This window comes from Vespula vulgaris, chromosome 23 (genome assembly GCF_905475345.1).
Source record: "Vespula vulgaris chromosome 23, iyVesVulg1.1, whole genome shotgun sequence".
Taxonomy (NCBI): domain Eukaryota; kingdom Metazoa; phylum Arthropoda; class Insecta; order Hymenoptera; family Vespidae; genus Vespula; species Vespula vulgaris.
Window position 1 is genome coordinate 1,145,777 of NC_066608.1, and position 12,729 is coordinate 1,158,505.

General features: G+C 33.3%; 1 protein-coding gene and 1 long non-coding RNA gene across 3 annotated transcripts; one reads left to right on the forward strand and one right to left on the reverse strand.

Moving 5' to 3' along the window:
- Nucleotides 1–320: 320 nt before the first annotated feature.
- LOC127071761 (probable phosphatase phospho2) lies at nt 321–1,779 on the reverse strand. The gene is made up of 2 exons (XM_051011390.1): nt 1,336–1,779; nt 321–1,056 (listed from the first exon to the last, which is right to left on the reverse strand). Exon 2 carries the CDS (start codon nt 1,054–1,056, stop codon nt 337–339), a length of 720 nt encoding a protein of 239 aa, XP_050867347.1. The 5' UTR covers nt 1,336–1,779; the 3' UTR covers nt 321–336.
- A 1,690-nt stretch (nt 1,780–3,469) lies between these two features.
- On the forward strand, nt 3,470–6,479 carry LOC127071763 (uncharacterized). Of its 2 annotated transcripts, XR_007785220.1 has the most exons (5): nt 3,470–3,617; nt 3,678–3,793; nt 4,519–4,668; nt 5,989–6,103; nt 6,199–6,479. It is a non-coding gene; the product is annotated as an uncharacterized LOC127071763 (long non-coding RNA). The 2 variants fall into 2 exon arrangements; XR_007785219.1 differs by lacking the exons at nt 5,989–6,103; nt 6,199–6,479 and adding an exon at nt 5,569–5,694 and having other exon boundaries at nt 3,470–3,793.
- The last annotated feature ends 6,250 nt before the right edge of the window (nt 6,480–12,729 follow it).

Genomic DNA, 12,729 nt, shown 5'->3' on the forward strand with positions numbered 1-12,729 from the left:
AGTGTAACTTCGATCCAATAATTTTCGTTATCCTATTGGTGGATACTAATAGCCTATCAAAACGCTCCAGAATAGACAAACAATTTTTTTCTTTTTTATTGTAAATATTAATTTTGTCATAATAATTTTTCAACCATTTAAAATTTAGTACATAATTTTTAATTAGCATTAAATATATCAACAAATAAATAATAAAATAAAGTTAGAAATAAATTTAAGATAAAAAAAGTTTTGAGAGATCATGATTTTTATTATAAGAGAATTATAAGGGAATAGGGTATAATAGGTAATAATAAATGCTCAGTTTACACGTATCATAGTATACTATAATTTAATTTACTTATTCAAATTATGTAAAATTTCAAATCCATTGGACCAAGGAATGATTGTTGCTTTTACTTTACAAGTTTCATTATTTTTACATTCATTCAATTTTTTTAAAAGCGGATAATCCATTCTAGGAAATGCTAAATCATTTTCTGACAAACGTAATACCGGGCAGAAATCATTTTTTCCATCTCCAACATATACAATTCTTTTAAAATGAATTCCTGCCTCTGATCTTTCCTTAATGTAATTTTCTAATATGTGACCTTTACATAAATTGACCATGCTTAGTTTACAAAAATCTTGAACATGATACATTTTTATCTGTATCATACCATCGTCAGAAACATGTGCAGGATTTGTAAATACTTTAGTAATTAAATTATCCAATTGTCTACTCTTCAACCATATATCTATTAATAAGGAATTGGAATCACTGATAATAATTATTTCATATCCAAGAGAGTGTAATTCTTTTAAAAGAATATCAAATCCTGGAGTTGGTGATATATTGGTTATAGCTGCTTCTATTTCTTTTAATCCAATTGAATTTTGATGAAGTAATTCAAATATTTTTTTCATATATAACGTCCATCCGTTTGTAAGATATAAATTTTGTACTTCATCAGTTAACTGATCTTCTGACAATAAGTTACGAACCACAAAATCAGTATTGTCATCAACAATTGTATGATCAAAATCAAATGCAATTAGTGTAGGCAAATCCATCTATGAAAAAGTTAAATTATTAACACTTTTAAATCCTATTAATCTATACTGAATTAGTTTACACGTTAATAAATAATTGGAGTTGGGGTTATAATTATGTAAATATCACTAAAAAATTTTGTAGAGATTATCAGATGATTTAAAAAGTTTAATTCATAAATAGTTAAAATTATTATAAGCGTTTTCTTGATTCTTCTCAAAGAAAAATGTTTCAATCTTAGCTTTTTTACTTTTCTTCATATAATTAGCAAACGTATTTAATTCTTTATACGTATGTACCTTTTCGATTAATATGTCGAAGTATTCTCTTTTAATTTAATAGTTTGTTTTATATATTTAGTATCTAGATTAAAATTATAAAGATTAAAGATAAAGAATAACGAAAGTATCACCCAACCCCTACGCGTGAAAAATACGAAGCAACTGGAGGGAAAGTATTTAAAACTGATCATCGATGTTACTTTTTTAATGGTTATGCCAACAATGAGTACAACCGTAATTTTTTGCAGATTTTGATGTACATGATCTCATTTTAAAGAAAAAGCTTTTAATGAGAATATGGCTTTTTCGAATTTTTGAAAAAGTTTTGTATTCTTTGGAAAAAATCGTGTCAAAGAATGATGTTTTTTCGAAAATAGATTATAGGTAAAAATAAAGCTCTTTCAAAAATTCGAAAAAGCCGTACTTTCGCATAAACCTTCACCTACAAAACGAGACCTCGTTTATGAAAATCGATCAAGAATTACATTTGGATTCACTCTTGGCATAAAGGCTGTTTCAGAGATTTTTCATGAAAAAAATTCCCTATAGTGGCGCCTTTTGAATATTGCGACAAAAGAGAAGAAGCTCGTACTGACGCTTCAAACTTTCGTATAAACTCTCGAATAGTGTGTGCTTTGTTTCTTTAAAAAAACGATTGCATTATTTTTTTCTGTGTTTTTCCTTGTAGAAGTAGTCCACTTTATATTATTACAATTACTACTACTACTACAACTACTACTGTAACAACAATAATATATAATATTAAAATATAACAAGAAAAATGATAAGAAGAAGAAGTAGAAGAAATACATTTATATATAAAAATATATAAATCATATACATCCTACATATATGATAACAGTGATTTATAATAACGAAAGAAGAAAGAATATAATTAAAAGAATAACATATAATATAGCCAACTTAGTCGCTGATATTTCACAAGGATATGTCCTTCAGATTGAACGCATTCGCTGTATTACTACGCGTGATAGTTTTTTTTTTTATGCGTATTACAACACATCGAATTTGAATCAGTTATCTTTCGCATTACGACCTCTTTTCTCATACAAGTAAGTTTGAATAATTAATATTTTTCATATACGAGATATACGAATTTTATTCTCGTCTTCATTACCAATCAGTCATGCAAATAATATAACGAAGAAGAAAACATTTAAGCAACTTTGATCAGTGCAACAATTATTGAATCTCAAGTATTCTATTATTTCGTTATTTCATATTAGGATAAATAAAATGAGATTAGAGTAAACGCTATTTTCGATTATTTAACATTTATTTAAGATAAGTATAGCATTACTTGAACTTTACTAGTAATTAACAATTATGTAACGATAATTCCTAACCCTCTGTATAATCGCATAAAAATTACATTAATGCATATTTAAGCCTAATAATATATTATAAACGCTTAAATTTTTAATTCTGTCGAAATAATTTACACTTTTTCTAATTTTATAATTATTTAAACAATCTGCATGTACGTAGAGATGTATGTTCGTAGTGAACTAGTAATTAAACAATAGTACACAAGTTCGAATATTCCAAAGTTGGTATTAAACGATGAACATAAAGTAATCTTAATTGAAAGTTTCAATAATTAAACATTTTGAATTCGCAGTTGTGGGAAAGTGTAATGTTAATAAAAACAAGCTTTTGACTGACTTTGGGGGTTATTGAATCAGTCTTCCTTCGTACACGCAAGAGAAAAGATCGAAGCTCTCTCTTCTTAAAGGGAATAATTTTTAAATTAATACTTCCGATAATTTTAGATGTGTTAAAAAAAAATAAAAGTATGCGATATTAAATAAAATAATATTTAAACAATAGTAAATTTCGTAAAACATTAAATAACACGGAACACTCGTAAACATAAAATAATTTTAATTTATTTCTTTTCGATTTTAAAATTGAATTGACATTCATTGGTTATGTGTGACGACGACAAAGTCGAGCTTTTGAGTGCCCTTGACAATTACTAATTCTGTTTTGTTTCCAATTTCGACGAGTAAACATCGCAGTTCTCGGACCACGCGCTTACTATAAGTAGTAACAAAGAGGTAATGTAAGCACATTATTATATCACTCATTCATACAATATTCTATACGATTTGTTTTGTTTCAGAACGAAATGGCGTAGTGGGGGTACTCTTCCATTCGTGACGACAATATAGACGGACCGGCTTTAACGGTAGGTTCAATTTTGCTTCGAATTGGGACGAGTGCACATTGCAGATCACGTAGCACGCGTTTTCCGTAAGCAGTATCAAAGAGGTAATGTAAGTACATAATTGGATCACACATTCATTCAATAATCTATACGATTTCTATCTTTGTAGAATGAAACGGTGTGGTGGGGATACACTGCCACCTGCAAAGTGATATAAGGCGGTCGCCTTTGACAGTGGGTCAAGTTATGCCACAAATTTCCAGCATTCACATCTCAATCCTCGTGGTATGCACGCCCCGCAAGTAAAAGAAAAGAGTAATGTAATCAAATTAATCGATCACTCATTCATTCAATAATTTATACGATTTCTATCTTTGTAGAATTAAACCGAGTGGTGGGGGTACTGTACCACGTGGGGGAAATATAAGGCGGCCGCCTTTGGCAGTGGGTCCATTCATGCCTCGAATTTCCATCATTCAAATCTCAATCCTTGCGGTACGCACGCTCCGCAAGTAAAAGAGAAAAGTAATGTAATCAAATTAATCGATCACTCATTCATTCAATAATTTATACGATTTCTATCTTTGTAGAATTAAACCGAGTAGTGGGGGTACTGTACCACGTGGGGGAAATATAAGGCGGCCGCCTTTGGCAGTGGGTCCATTCATGCCTCGAATTTCCATCATTCAAATCTCAATCCTTGCGGTACGCACGCTCCGCAAGTAAAAGAGAAGAGTAATGTAAGCACATTAATCGATCACTCATTCATTCAATAATCTATACGATTTCTATCTTTGTAGAATTAAACGGAGTGGTGGGGATACTGTACCACTTGGGGGAAATATAAGGCGGCCGCCTTTGGCAGTGGGTCCATTCATGCCTCGAATTTCCATCATTCAAATCTCAATCCTTGCGGTACGCACGCTCCGCAAGTAAAAGAGAAAAGTAATGTAATCAAATTAATCGATCACTCATTCATTCAATAATTTATACGATTTCTATCTTTGTAGAATTAAACCGAGTGGTGGGGGTACTGTACCACGTGGGGGAAATATAAGGCGGCCGCCTTTGGCAGTGGGTCCATTCATGCCTCGAATTTCCATCATTCAAATCTCAATCCTTGCGGTACGCACGCTCCGCAAGTAAAAGAGAAGAGTAATGTAAGCACATTAATCGATTACTCATTCATTCAATAATCTATACGATTTCTATCTTTGTAGAATTAAACGGAGTGGTGGGGATACTGTACCACTTGGGGGAAATATAAGGCGGCCGCCTTTGGCAGTGGGTCCATTCATGCCTCGAATTTCCATCATTCAAATCTCAATCCTTGCGGTACGCACGCTCCGCAAGTAAAAGAAAAGAGTAATGTAATCAAATTAATCGATCACTCATTCATTCAATAATTTATACGATTTCTATCTTTGTAGAATTAAACGGAGTGGTGGGGATACTGTACCACTTGGGGGAAATATAAGGCGGCCGCCTTTGGCAGTGGGTCCATTCATGCCGCGAATTTCCATCATTCAAATCTCAATCCTTGCGGTACGCACGCTCCGCAAGTAAAAGAAAAGAGTAATGTAATCAAATTAATCGATCACTCATTCATTCAATAATCTATACGATTTCTATCTTTGTAGAATTAAACGGAGTGGTGGGGGTACTGTACCACGTGGGGGAAATATAAGGCGTCCGCCTTTGGCAGTGGATCCATTCATGCCACGAATTTCCATCATTCAAATCTAAATCCTCGTGGTATGCACGCCCCGCAAGTAAAAGAAAAGAGTAATGTAATCAAATTAATCGATCACTCATTCATTCAATAATTTATACGATTTCTATCTTTGTAGAATTAAACCGAGTGGTGGGGGTACTGTACCACTTGGGGGAAATATAAGACGGCCGCCTTTGGCAGTGGGTCCATTCATGCCTCGAATTTCCATCATTCAAATCTCAATCCTTGCGGTACGCACGCTCCGCAAGTAAAAGAGAAGAGTAATGTAAGCACATTAATCGATCACTCATTCATTCAATAATCTATACGATTTCTATCTTTGTAGAATTAAAAGGAGTGGTGGGGATACTGTACCACTTGGGGGAAATATAAGGCGTCCGCCTTTGGCAGTGGATCCATTCATGCCACGAATTTCCATCATTCAAATCTAAATCCTCGTGGTATGCACGCCCCGCAAGTAAAAGAAAAGAGTAATGTAAGCAAATTAATCGATTACTCATTCATTCAATAATCTATACGATTTCTATCTTTGTAGAATTAAACGGAGTGGTGGGGATACTGTACCACTTGGGGGAAATATAAGGCGGCCGCCTTTGGCAGTGGGTCCATTCATGCCTCGAATTTCCATCATTCAAATCTCAATCCTTGCGGTACGCACGCTCCGCAAGTAAAAGAAAAGAGTAATGTAATCAAATTAATCGATCACTCATTCATTCAATAATTTATACGATTTCTATCTTTGTAGAATTAAACGGAGTGGTGGGGATACTGTACCACTTGGGGGAAATATAAGGCGGCCGCCTTTGGCAGTGGGTCCATTCATGCCACGAATTTCCACCAATCACATCTCAATCCTCGCGGTACGCATGCTCTGCAAAGAAAAGAAAAGAGTAATGTAAGCAAATTAATCGATTACTCATTCATTCAATATTTTATACGATTTCTATCTTTGTAGAATTAAGCGGAGTGGTGGGGATACTGTACCACTTGGGGGAAATATAAGGCGGCCGCCTTTGGCAGTGGGTCCATTCATGCCACGAATTTCCACCATTCAAATCTCAATCCTTGCGGTTATTTGACTTTGGATTTAAATGCGAAGTGGGGATACACGGCTTCGAGAGACAACAACAATATCGGGTCTTTGGCCGACCTGTATAGTTCCTGGTTCAGTTGTGCGTTGGACTTTGACCAGTGAACTTAGAAATTTTTGCACGATGCCGAATTCGAGCGAGTATTAACAAAGACTTAAAGTAAGTATATTTTTCTATCATATATTTGTTGAATGATTTATACAGTTTTCATTATAACAATGATACTAATTATTTTGTTTGTATTTTTGTTTCAGAACCTCGTTGCAATCGCGCGCGTTGCAATGATGTAATCGAGTGTTAGTATCGCTAAAATAAATTTATCGCGAAGTAGAAGCAGTGTTTGTTCGTTCGCGTGTCGCGATTTAAACCATAAGTGTTTTTGCATAGACTGCGTGCAATGCAGTCTTTAGAGTCAGTGTTTGTTCGCGTAGTTTTTTTGATTTTTTAACAGTCGCACAGACTGTATTTATAATATATAGTAGAGTTTCGCGAAATAAATTCAGTGACCGTTCGTTAATAAATAACTACCGCGAATTAGAGTCAGTGCATCACTGAAGAGGATCTCGACCAACTTCGATGTCGACCTACCTCATTTTCAACCAACTACAAATCGTCCACCCTCAATTTCGACCTAAATCGCGGTCCAGTGTTTTGGAGCCATCGCAGAACTTCTCAAGTAGTAAGTTAATTTTTAAGTCCCTCCGATCACTCAATCATGTCGAGGACGAAAGGTCCGAATCGGCACGAGTGATTGGTTGTAATTAATAAGTAAAAGAGCTTTGAGTGATCACTAGTAAATTTCTGGATGGCTTTCGAATTTCGTTAGATTTATTAGTTTTTCTCTACGTTTTAGAATAAGGATCGTTAATTATTGTTATCGAATGTTGTATAGTAGTTGTTAATGCAGGAAGCAAACAGGAGGGTGTATGTCAAAAAGTCTCCTACATATTGTGGCTCAAGAGGGCAACTATTAAACTATAGAGTTATTTTCGAAGATTCGACAGAACCTTTCGAAAATGGCTCTTAGTCATATATTAATTTTACTATGTGGTCACTCAAAATGCTCTTATTTAATAATAATGTTGATTTCAGAAACTCGGACGACGTAAAATCCCGGCTTGTCACGAGTTGGCGAATAGAATTATTACATATTTTATTCATTTTTATTAGTAAAATCGAGTTGTAAATTTTTCGTTTCTTTACATTTTCTTTTTTAAAGTTCAATTAAATTTATACTTTGTTATTTTTGTAAAATTAAATTCTATATTCAAATCATTGCTACGAAACATGTAAGACATCATAATTAAGCAGCTATCTCCTCGTGGTGGGACCTGGGTCGGTAGTACTTGCGATATAGTGAAATCTATATTTAAATTATTTCTAAAATCTATAATTAAATTATATATGTTATTTAAAATCTATAACAAAATTGTATATATAATCACATAGCGCAAGTACTACCGAGCGGATGGCTGCGTATTTCAATCTCTTTCCAAAATCTCTTTTCTGACAAATTTCAATTAGAATAATTTAAATTAATTATATTTTAAACTGCTAATCATACTTTAACAGATAAATAGATTGAATATATCAAAATTCTAAATTAATAAAGTTATAAAATTAATACCGAAACGCACAGAAAACTTTTCTATGGCACATATAAAATCCTGTTATTTATATTTATCCATGTTTACTTTTATTACTTATATACTTTTATTAATTATATTAATTATATACTTTTATTAATTATATTGATTATATACTTTTATTAATTATAGATTTTTGATAATTATATTGATTATATACTTTTATTTATTATATTTATTACTTTTATTAACTATTATTAATTATTAGTCTTGGGTGGGACCCTTGGGAGGGGCCCTCGGGTGTGGGCCTTAGGCGGGTTTCGTTCTTTCGCTAGGGAAAAATTGAACTCAATTATGTTACTCTGTCGAGTTAACCATTCTTCGAGATACACATTCATCGTTCGAAATTCTACTTTTCTCACTCGCATTTCCGCAAATACTCTCAGTTTCTTTTCTCCTTTATCTCTTCTTCCTTCTTTTCCTCTTTTCTTTTTATTCTTTTTGATCATCTTTTGATACTGTCTTTCTGTTTCAGATTAGATCATCGAGGGAGCCATCATCTAGGGAGCCATCATCGAGGGACCGACCATCGTGAAATTAAATTTTTACAGGAAAGTATTTGAATGTAAATGTCTTTTTGCATATAATTTTACATGTAATTTAACATATAATTTTTGTTCTTAGATTTAATTTTTATTGTCTTTTAAATATTTGCTTTAATATTGAATTTTACTATTATTTTAATTCTTCTTTTAAATTTATGTCTTCTTTAATTCTTTTTCTGTTTCAGATTAGGTGACCGAGAGACCGATCATCGTGAAACTAAATTTTTACAGGAATGTATTTCAATGTAAATGTCTTCTTGTATATAATTTTTGCCATTATATTTAATTTTTATCTTTTTAGCTTTTGTCCTTATATTTAATTTTTATATTTTAATCTTTTCTCTTATATTTAATTTTGTCTTTTTAATTTTTGTTCTTGTGTTTAATTTTTATTGTCTTTTAAATATTTGCTTTAATATTGAATTTTTACTAACTTTTTAATTCTTCTTTTAAATTTATGTTTTCTTTAATTCTTTTTCTGTTTCAGATTAGGTGTCCGAGGGACCGATCATCGTGGGATTTTTACACGGAAGTTAATGGAACCTCTCTGCATATAATTCTTATTATATGCAGGGAGGGTATGTCTCCTTGCTTCCGTACGCGAATGATAGGTAAAACACTCACGCGTGTGACGGCCGGCACACGCGTGGGTGTTCGCGGACGCGAGATAAAGTCCTGCCGAGGACTACGTTTTGATTTTGAAATCGAATTAGACACGACCGGTCGTGTCTCGAGATGTCTGAAGCCGACGGAGTGGACGGTGGAGCAATCTGTAAGCGGGGTTTTATACATCTCCAGTTTGCTGAGAAATCTGAAGCTCCCGAAGCGGAAAGGCATCTCGGATCGCGGATTTTAGAGTAGACTCCCCGTTAGCCCGTGGGTCCCCAGATGCAGCTACCTCCACGCGGTGGGACCTGGGTCGGTAGTACTTGCGATATAGTGAAATCTATGTCTAAATTATTTCTAAAATCTATAATTAAATTATATATGTTATTTAAAATCTATAACAAAATTGTATATATAATCACATAGCGCAAGTACTACCGGGCGGATGGCTGCGTATTTCAATCTTTTTCCAAAATCTGTTTTCTGTCAAATTTCAATTAGAATAATTTAAATTTGTAATTATACTTTAACATATAAATTAAATTGCTCAACATACTTTAACATATAAATAGATTGAATATATTAAAATTCTAAATTAATAAAGTTATAAAATTAATACCGAAACGCACAGAAAATTTTTCTATGAAACTTATGTTCTCTGTCATTCATATTTATACACTTTACTTTTATTACTTATATACTTTTATTAATTATAGATTTTTGATAACTATTGATTATATACTTTTATTTATTATATTCATTATTTTTATTAACTATTATTAATCATTAGTCTCGGGTGGGACCCTTGGGAGGGGCCCTCGGGTGTGGGCCTTAGGCGGGTTTCGTTCTTTCGCTAGGGAAATATTGAACTCAATTATGTTACTGTGATTTTCGTCGAGTTAACCATTCTTCAAGATACACATTCATCGTTCGAAATTCTACTTTTTTCACTCACATTTCCGCAAATACTCTCAGTTTCTTTTCTCTTTTGTCTCTTCTTCCTTCTTTTTCTCTTTTCTTTTTACCCTTTTTGATCATCTTTTGATACTGTCTTTCTGTTTCAGGTTAGATCATCGAGGGAGCTATCATCTAGGGAGCCATCATCGAGGGACCGATCATCGTGAAATTAAATTTTTACAGGAAAGTATTTGAATGTAAATGTCTTTTTGCATATAATTTTACATGTAATTTTACATATAATTTTTGCTATTATATTTAATTTTTATCTTTTTAGTTTTTTTCTTTATATTTAATTGTTATATTTTAATTTTTTCTCTTATATTTAATTTTTGCTCTTATATTTAATTTTTATTGTCTTTTAAATATTTGCTTTAATATTGAATTTTTACTAACTTTTTAATTCTTCTTTTAAATTTATGTTTTCTTTAATTCTTTTTCTGTTTCAGATTAGGTTACCGAGGGACCGATCATCGTGGGATTTTTACACGGAAGTTAATGGAACCTCTCTGCATATAATTCTTATTATATGCAGGGAGGGTATGTCTCCTTGCTTCCGTACGCGAATGATAGGTAAAACACTCACGCGTGTGACGGCCGGCACACGCGTGGGTGTTCGCGGACGCGAGATAAAGTCCTGCCGAGGACTACGTTTTGATTTTGAAATCGAATTAGACACGACCGGTCGTGTCTCGAGATGTCTGAAGCCGACGGAGTGGAGGGTGGAGCAATCTGTAAGCGGGGTTTTATACATCTCCAGTTTGCTGAGAAATCTGAAGCTCCCGAAGCGGAAAGGCATCTCGGATCGCGGATTGTAGAGTAGAGTCCCCGTTAGCCCGTGGGTCCCCAAATGCAGCTACCTCCACGCGGTGGGACCTGGGTCGGTAATACTTGCGATATATCGAAATCTATGTCTTAATTATATTTAAAGTCTGTAACTAAATTATACATATAATTTTAAAACGCAAGTATTACCGGGCGGATGGCTGCATATTTCTATATTTTTACAATATCTCTAAGTTCAATTAACTGTTAAATTGATTACATTTTGAATTGTTAGTTATACTTAATACACAGATAAATAAATTTGAATATAACAAAATTTTTAATTAATTTTCTAAGAGAACGCATAGAAATCTTTTCTGTCGTCTTTATGTTTATTATCATTTCTATTTATTCTTATTTACTTTTATTAATTATATACTTTTATTAATTATTCGAATTATTTACTTTTATTTCTTATATTAGTTATTTTTGAGAACGTTTAATTCTTGTTTGTCTCGTGTGGACTTTTGGCCGGTTTACTGTTTCAGTATCTTTGCAGTGCTATTTTTCTCTTCTTCTTTCTTTACTTTTTCTCTTTTTTCTCTTTTTTCCTTTTTTTTCTCCTCTTCTTCTTTAACTGTTGCCAAGGACTCATATAACACTGGGCAAATAGTTGCATATTTCAATGTTGTTTCTATAACAGAGAAATATTTTATTTTAAAATTAAATTGTGAAGTGGGGATAATTTTCTTTGTGAAAACAAAATCGGACCTCTGAACGACTTTGACAGTTACTAGTTTAGTTCAGTTGTGCGTTGGACTTCGACCAGTGAACTTAGAAATTTTAGCGGATGCCATTCGTGCAAGTATTAACGAACAGTTAATTCAAATATATAACAGCTTATTTGATTTTGGACTTAAATGCGAAGTGGGGATACATGGCTTCGAGAGACGACAACAATATCGGGTCTTTGGCCGACCTGTATAGTTCCTGGTTCAGTTGTGCGTTGGACTTTGACCAGTGAACTTAGAAATTTTCGCACCTTTGGGGGACTTTGAAAATCTATCTCCTCGTGTGGACTTAGAAATTTTCGCACGATGCCGAATTCGAGCGAGTATTAACGAAGACTTAAAGTAAGTATATTTTTCTATCATATATTTGTTGAATGATTTATACAGTTTTCATTATAACAATGATACTAATTATTTCGTTTGTATTTTTGTTTCAGAACCTCGTTGCAATCGCGCGCGTTGCAATGATGTAATCGAGTGTTAGTATCGCTAAAATAAATTTATCGCGAAGTAGAAGCAGTGTTTGTTCGTTCGCGTGTCGCGATTTAAACCATAAGTGTTTTTGCATAGACTGCGTGCAATGCAGTCTTTAGAGTCAGTGTTTGTTCGCGTAGTTTTTTTGATTTTTTAACAGTCGCACAGACTGTATTTATAATATATAGTAGAGTTTCGCGAAATAAATTCAGTGACCGTTCGTTAATAAATAACTACCGCGAATTAGAGTCAGTGCATCACTGAAGAGGATCTCGACCAACTTCGATGTCGACCTACCTCATTTTCAACCAACTACAAATCGTCCACCCTCAATTTCGACCTAAATCGCGGTCCAGTGTTTTGGAGCCATCGCAGAACTTCTCAAGTAGTAAGTTAATTTTTAAGTCCCTCCGATCACTCAATCATGTCGAGGACGAAAGGTCCGAATCGGCACGAGTGATTGGTTGTATTTTATAATAAAGGAGCATTGAGTGACCACGAGTAAATTTCTTCGGAGATTTACTCGTGAATGGTTCGTTATTTTTTTATTTATTTATTAGATCAGGATAGAGTCTTCTTGCTTAAACGCGTTAACAATAATTATTTGAAAT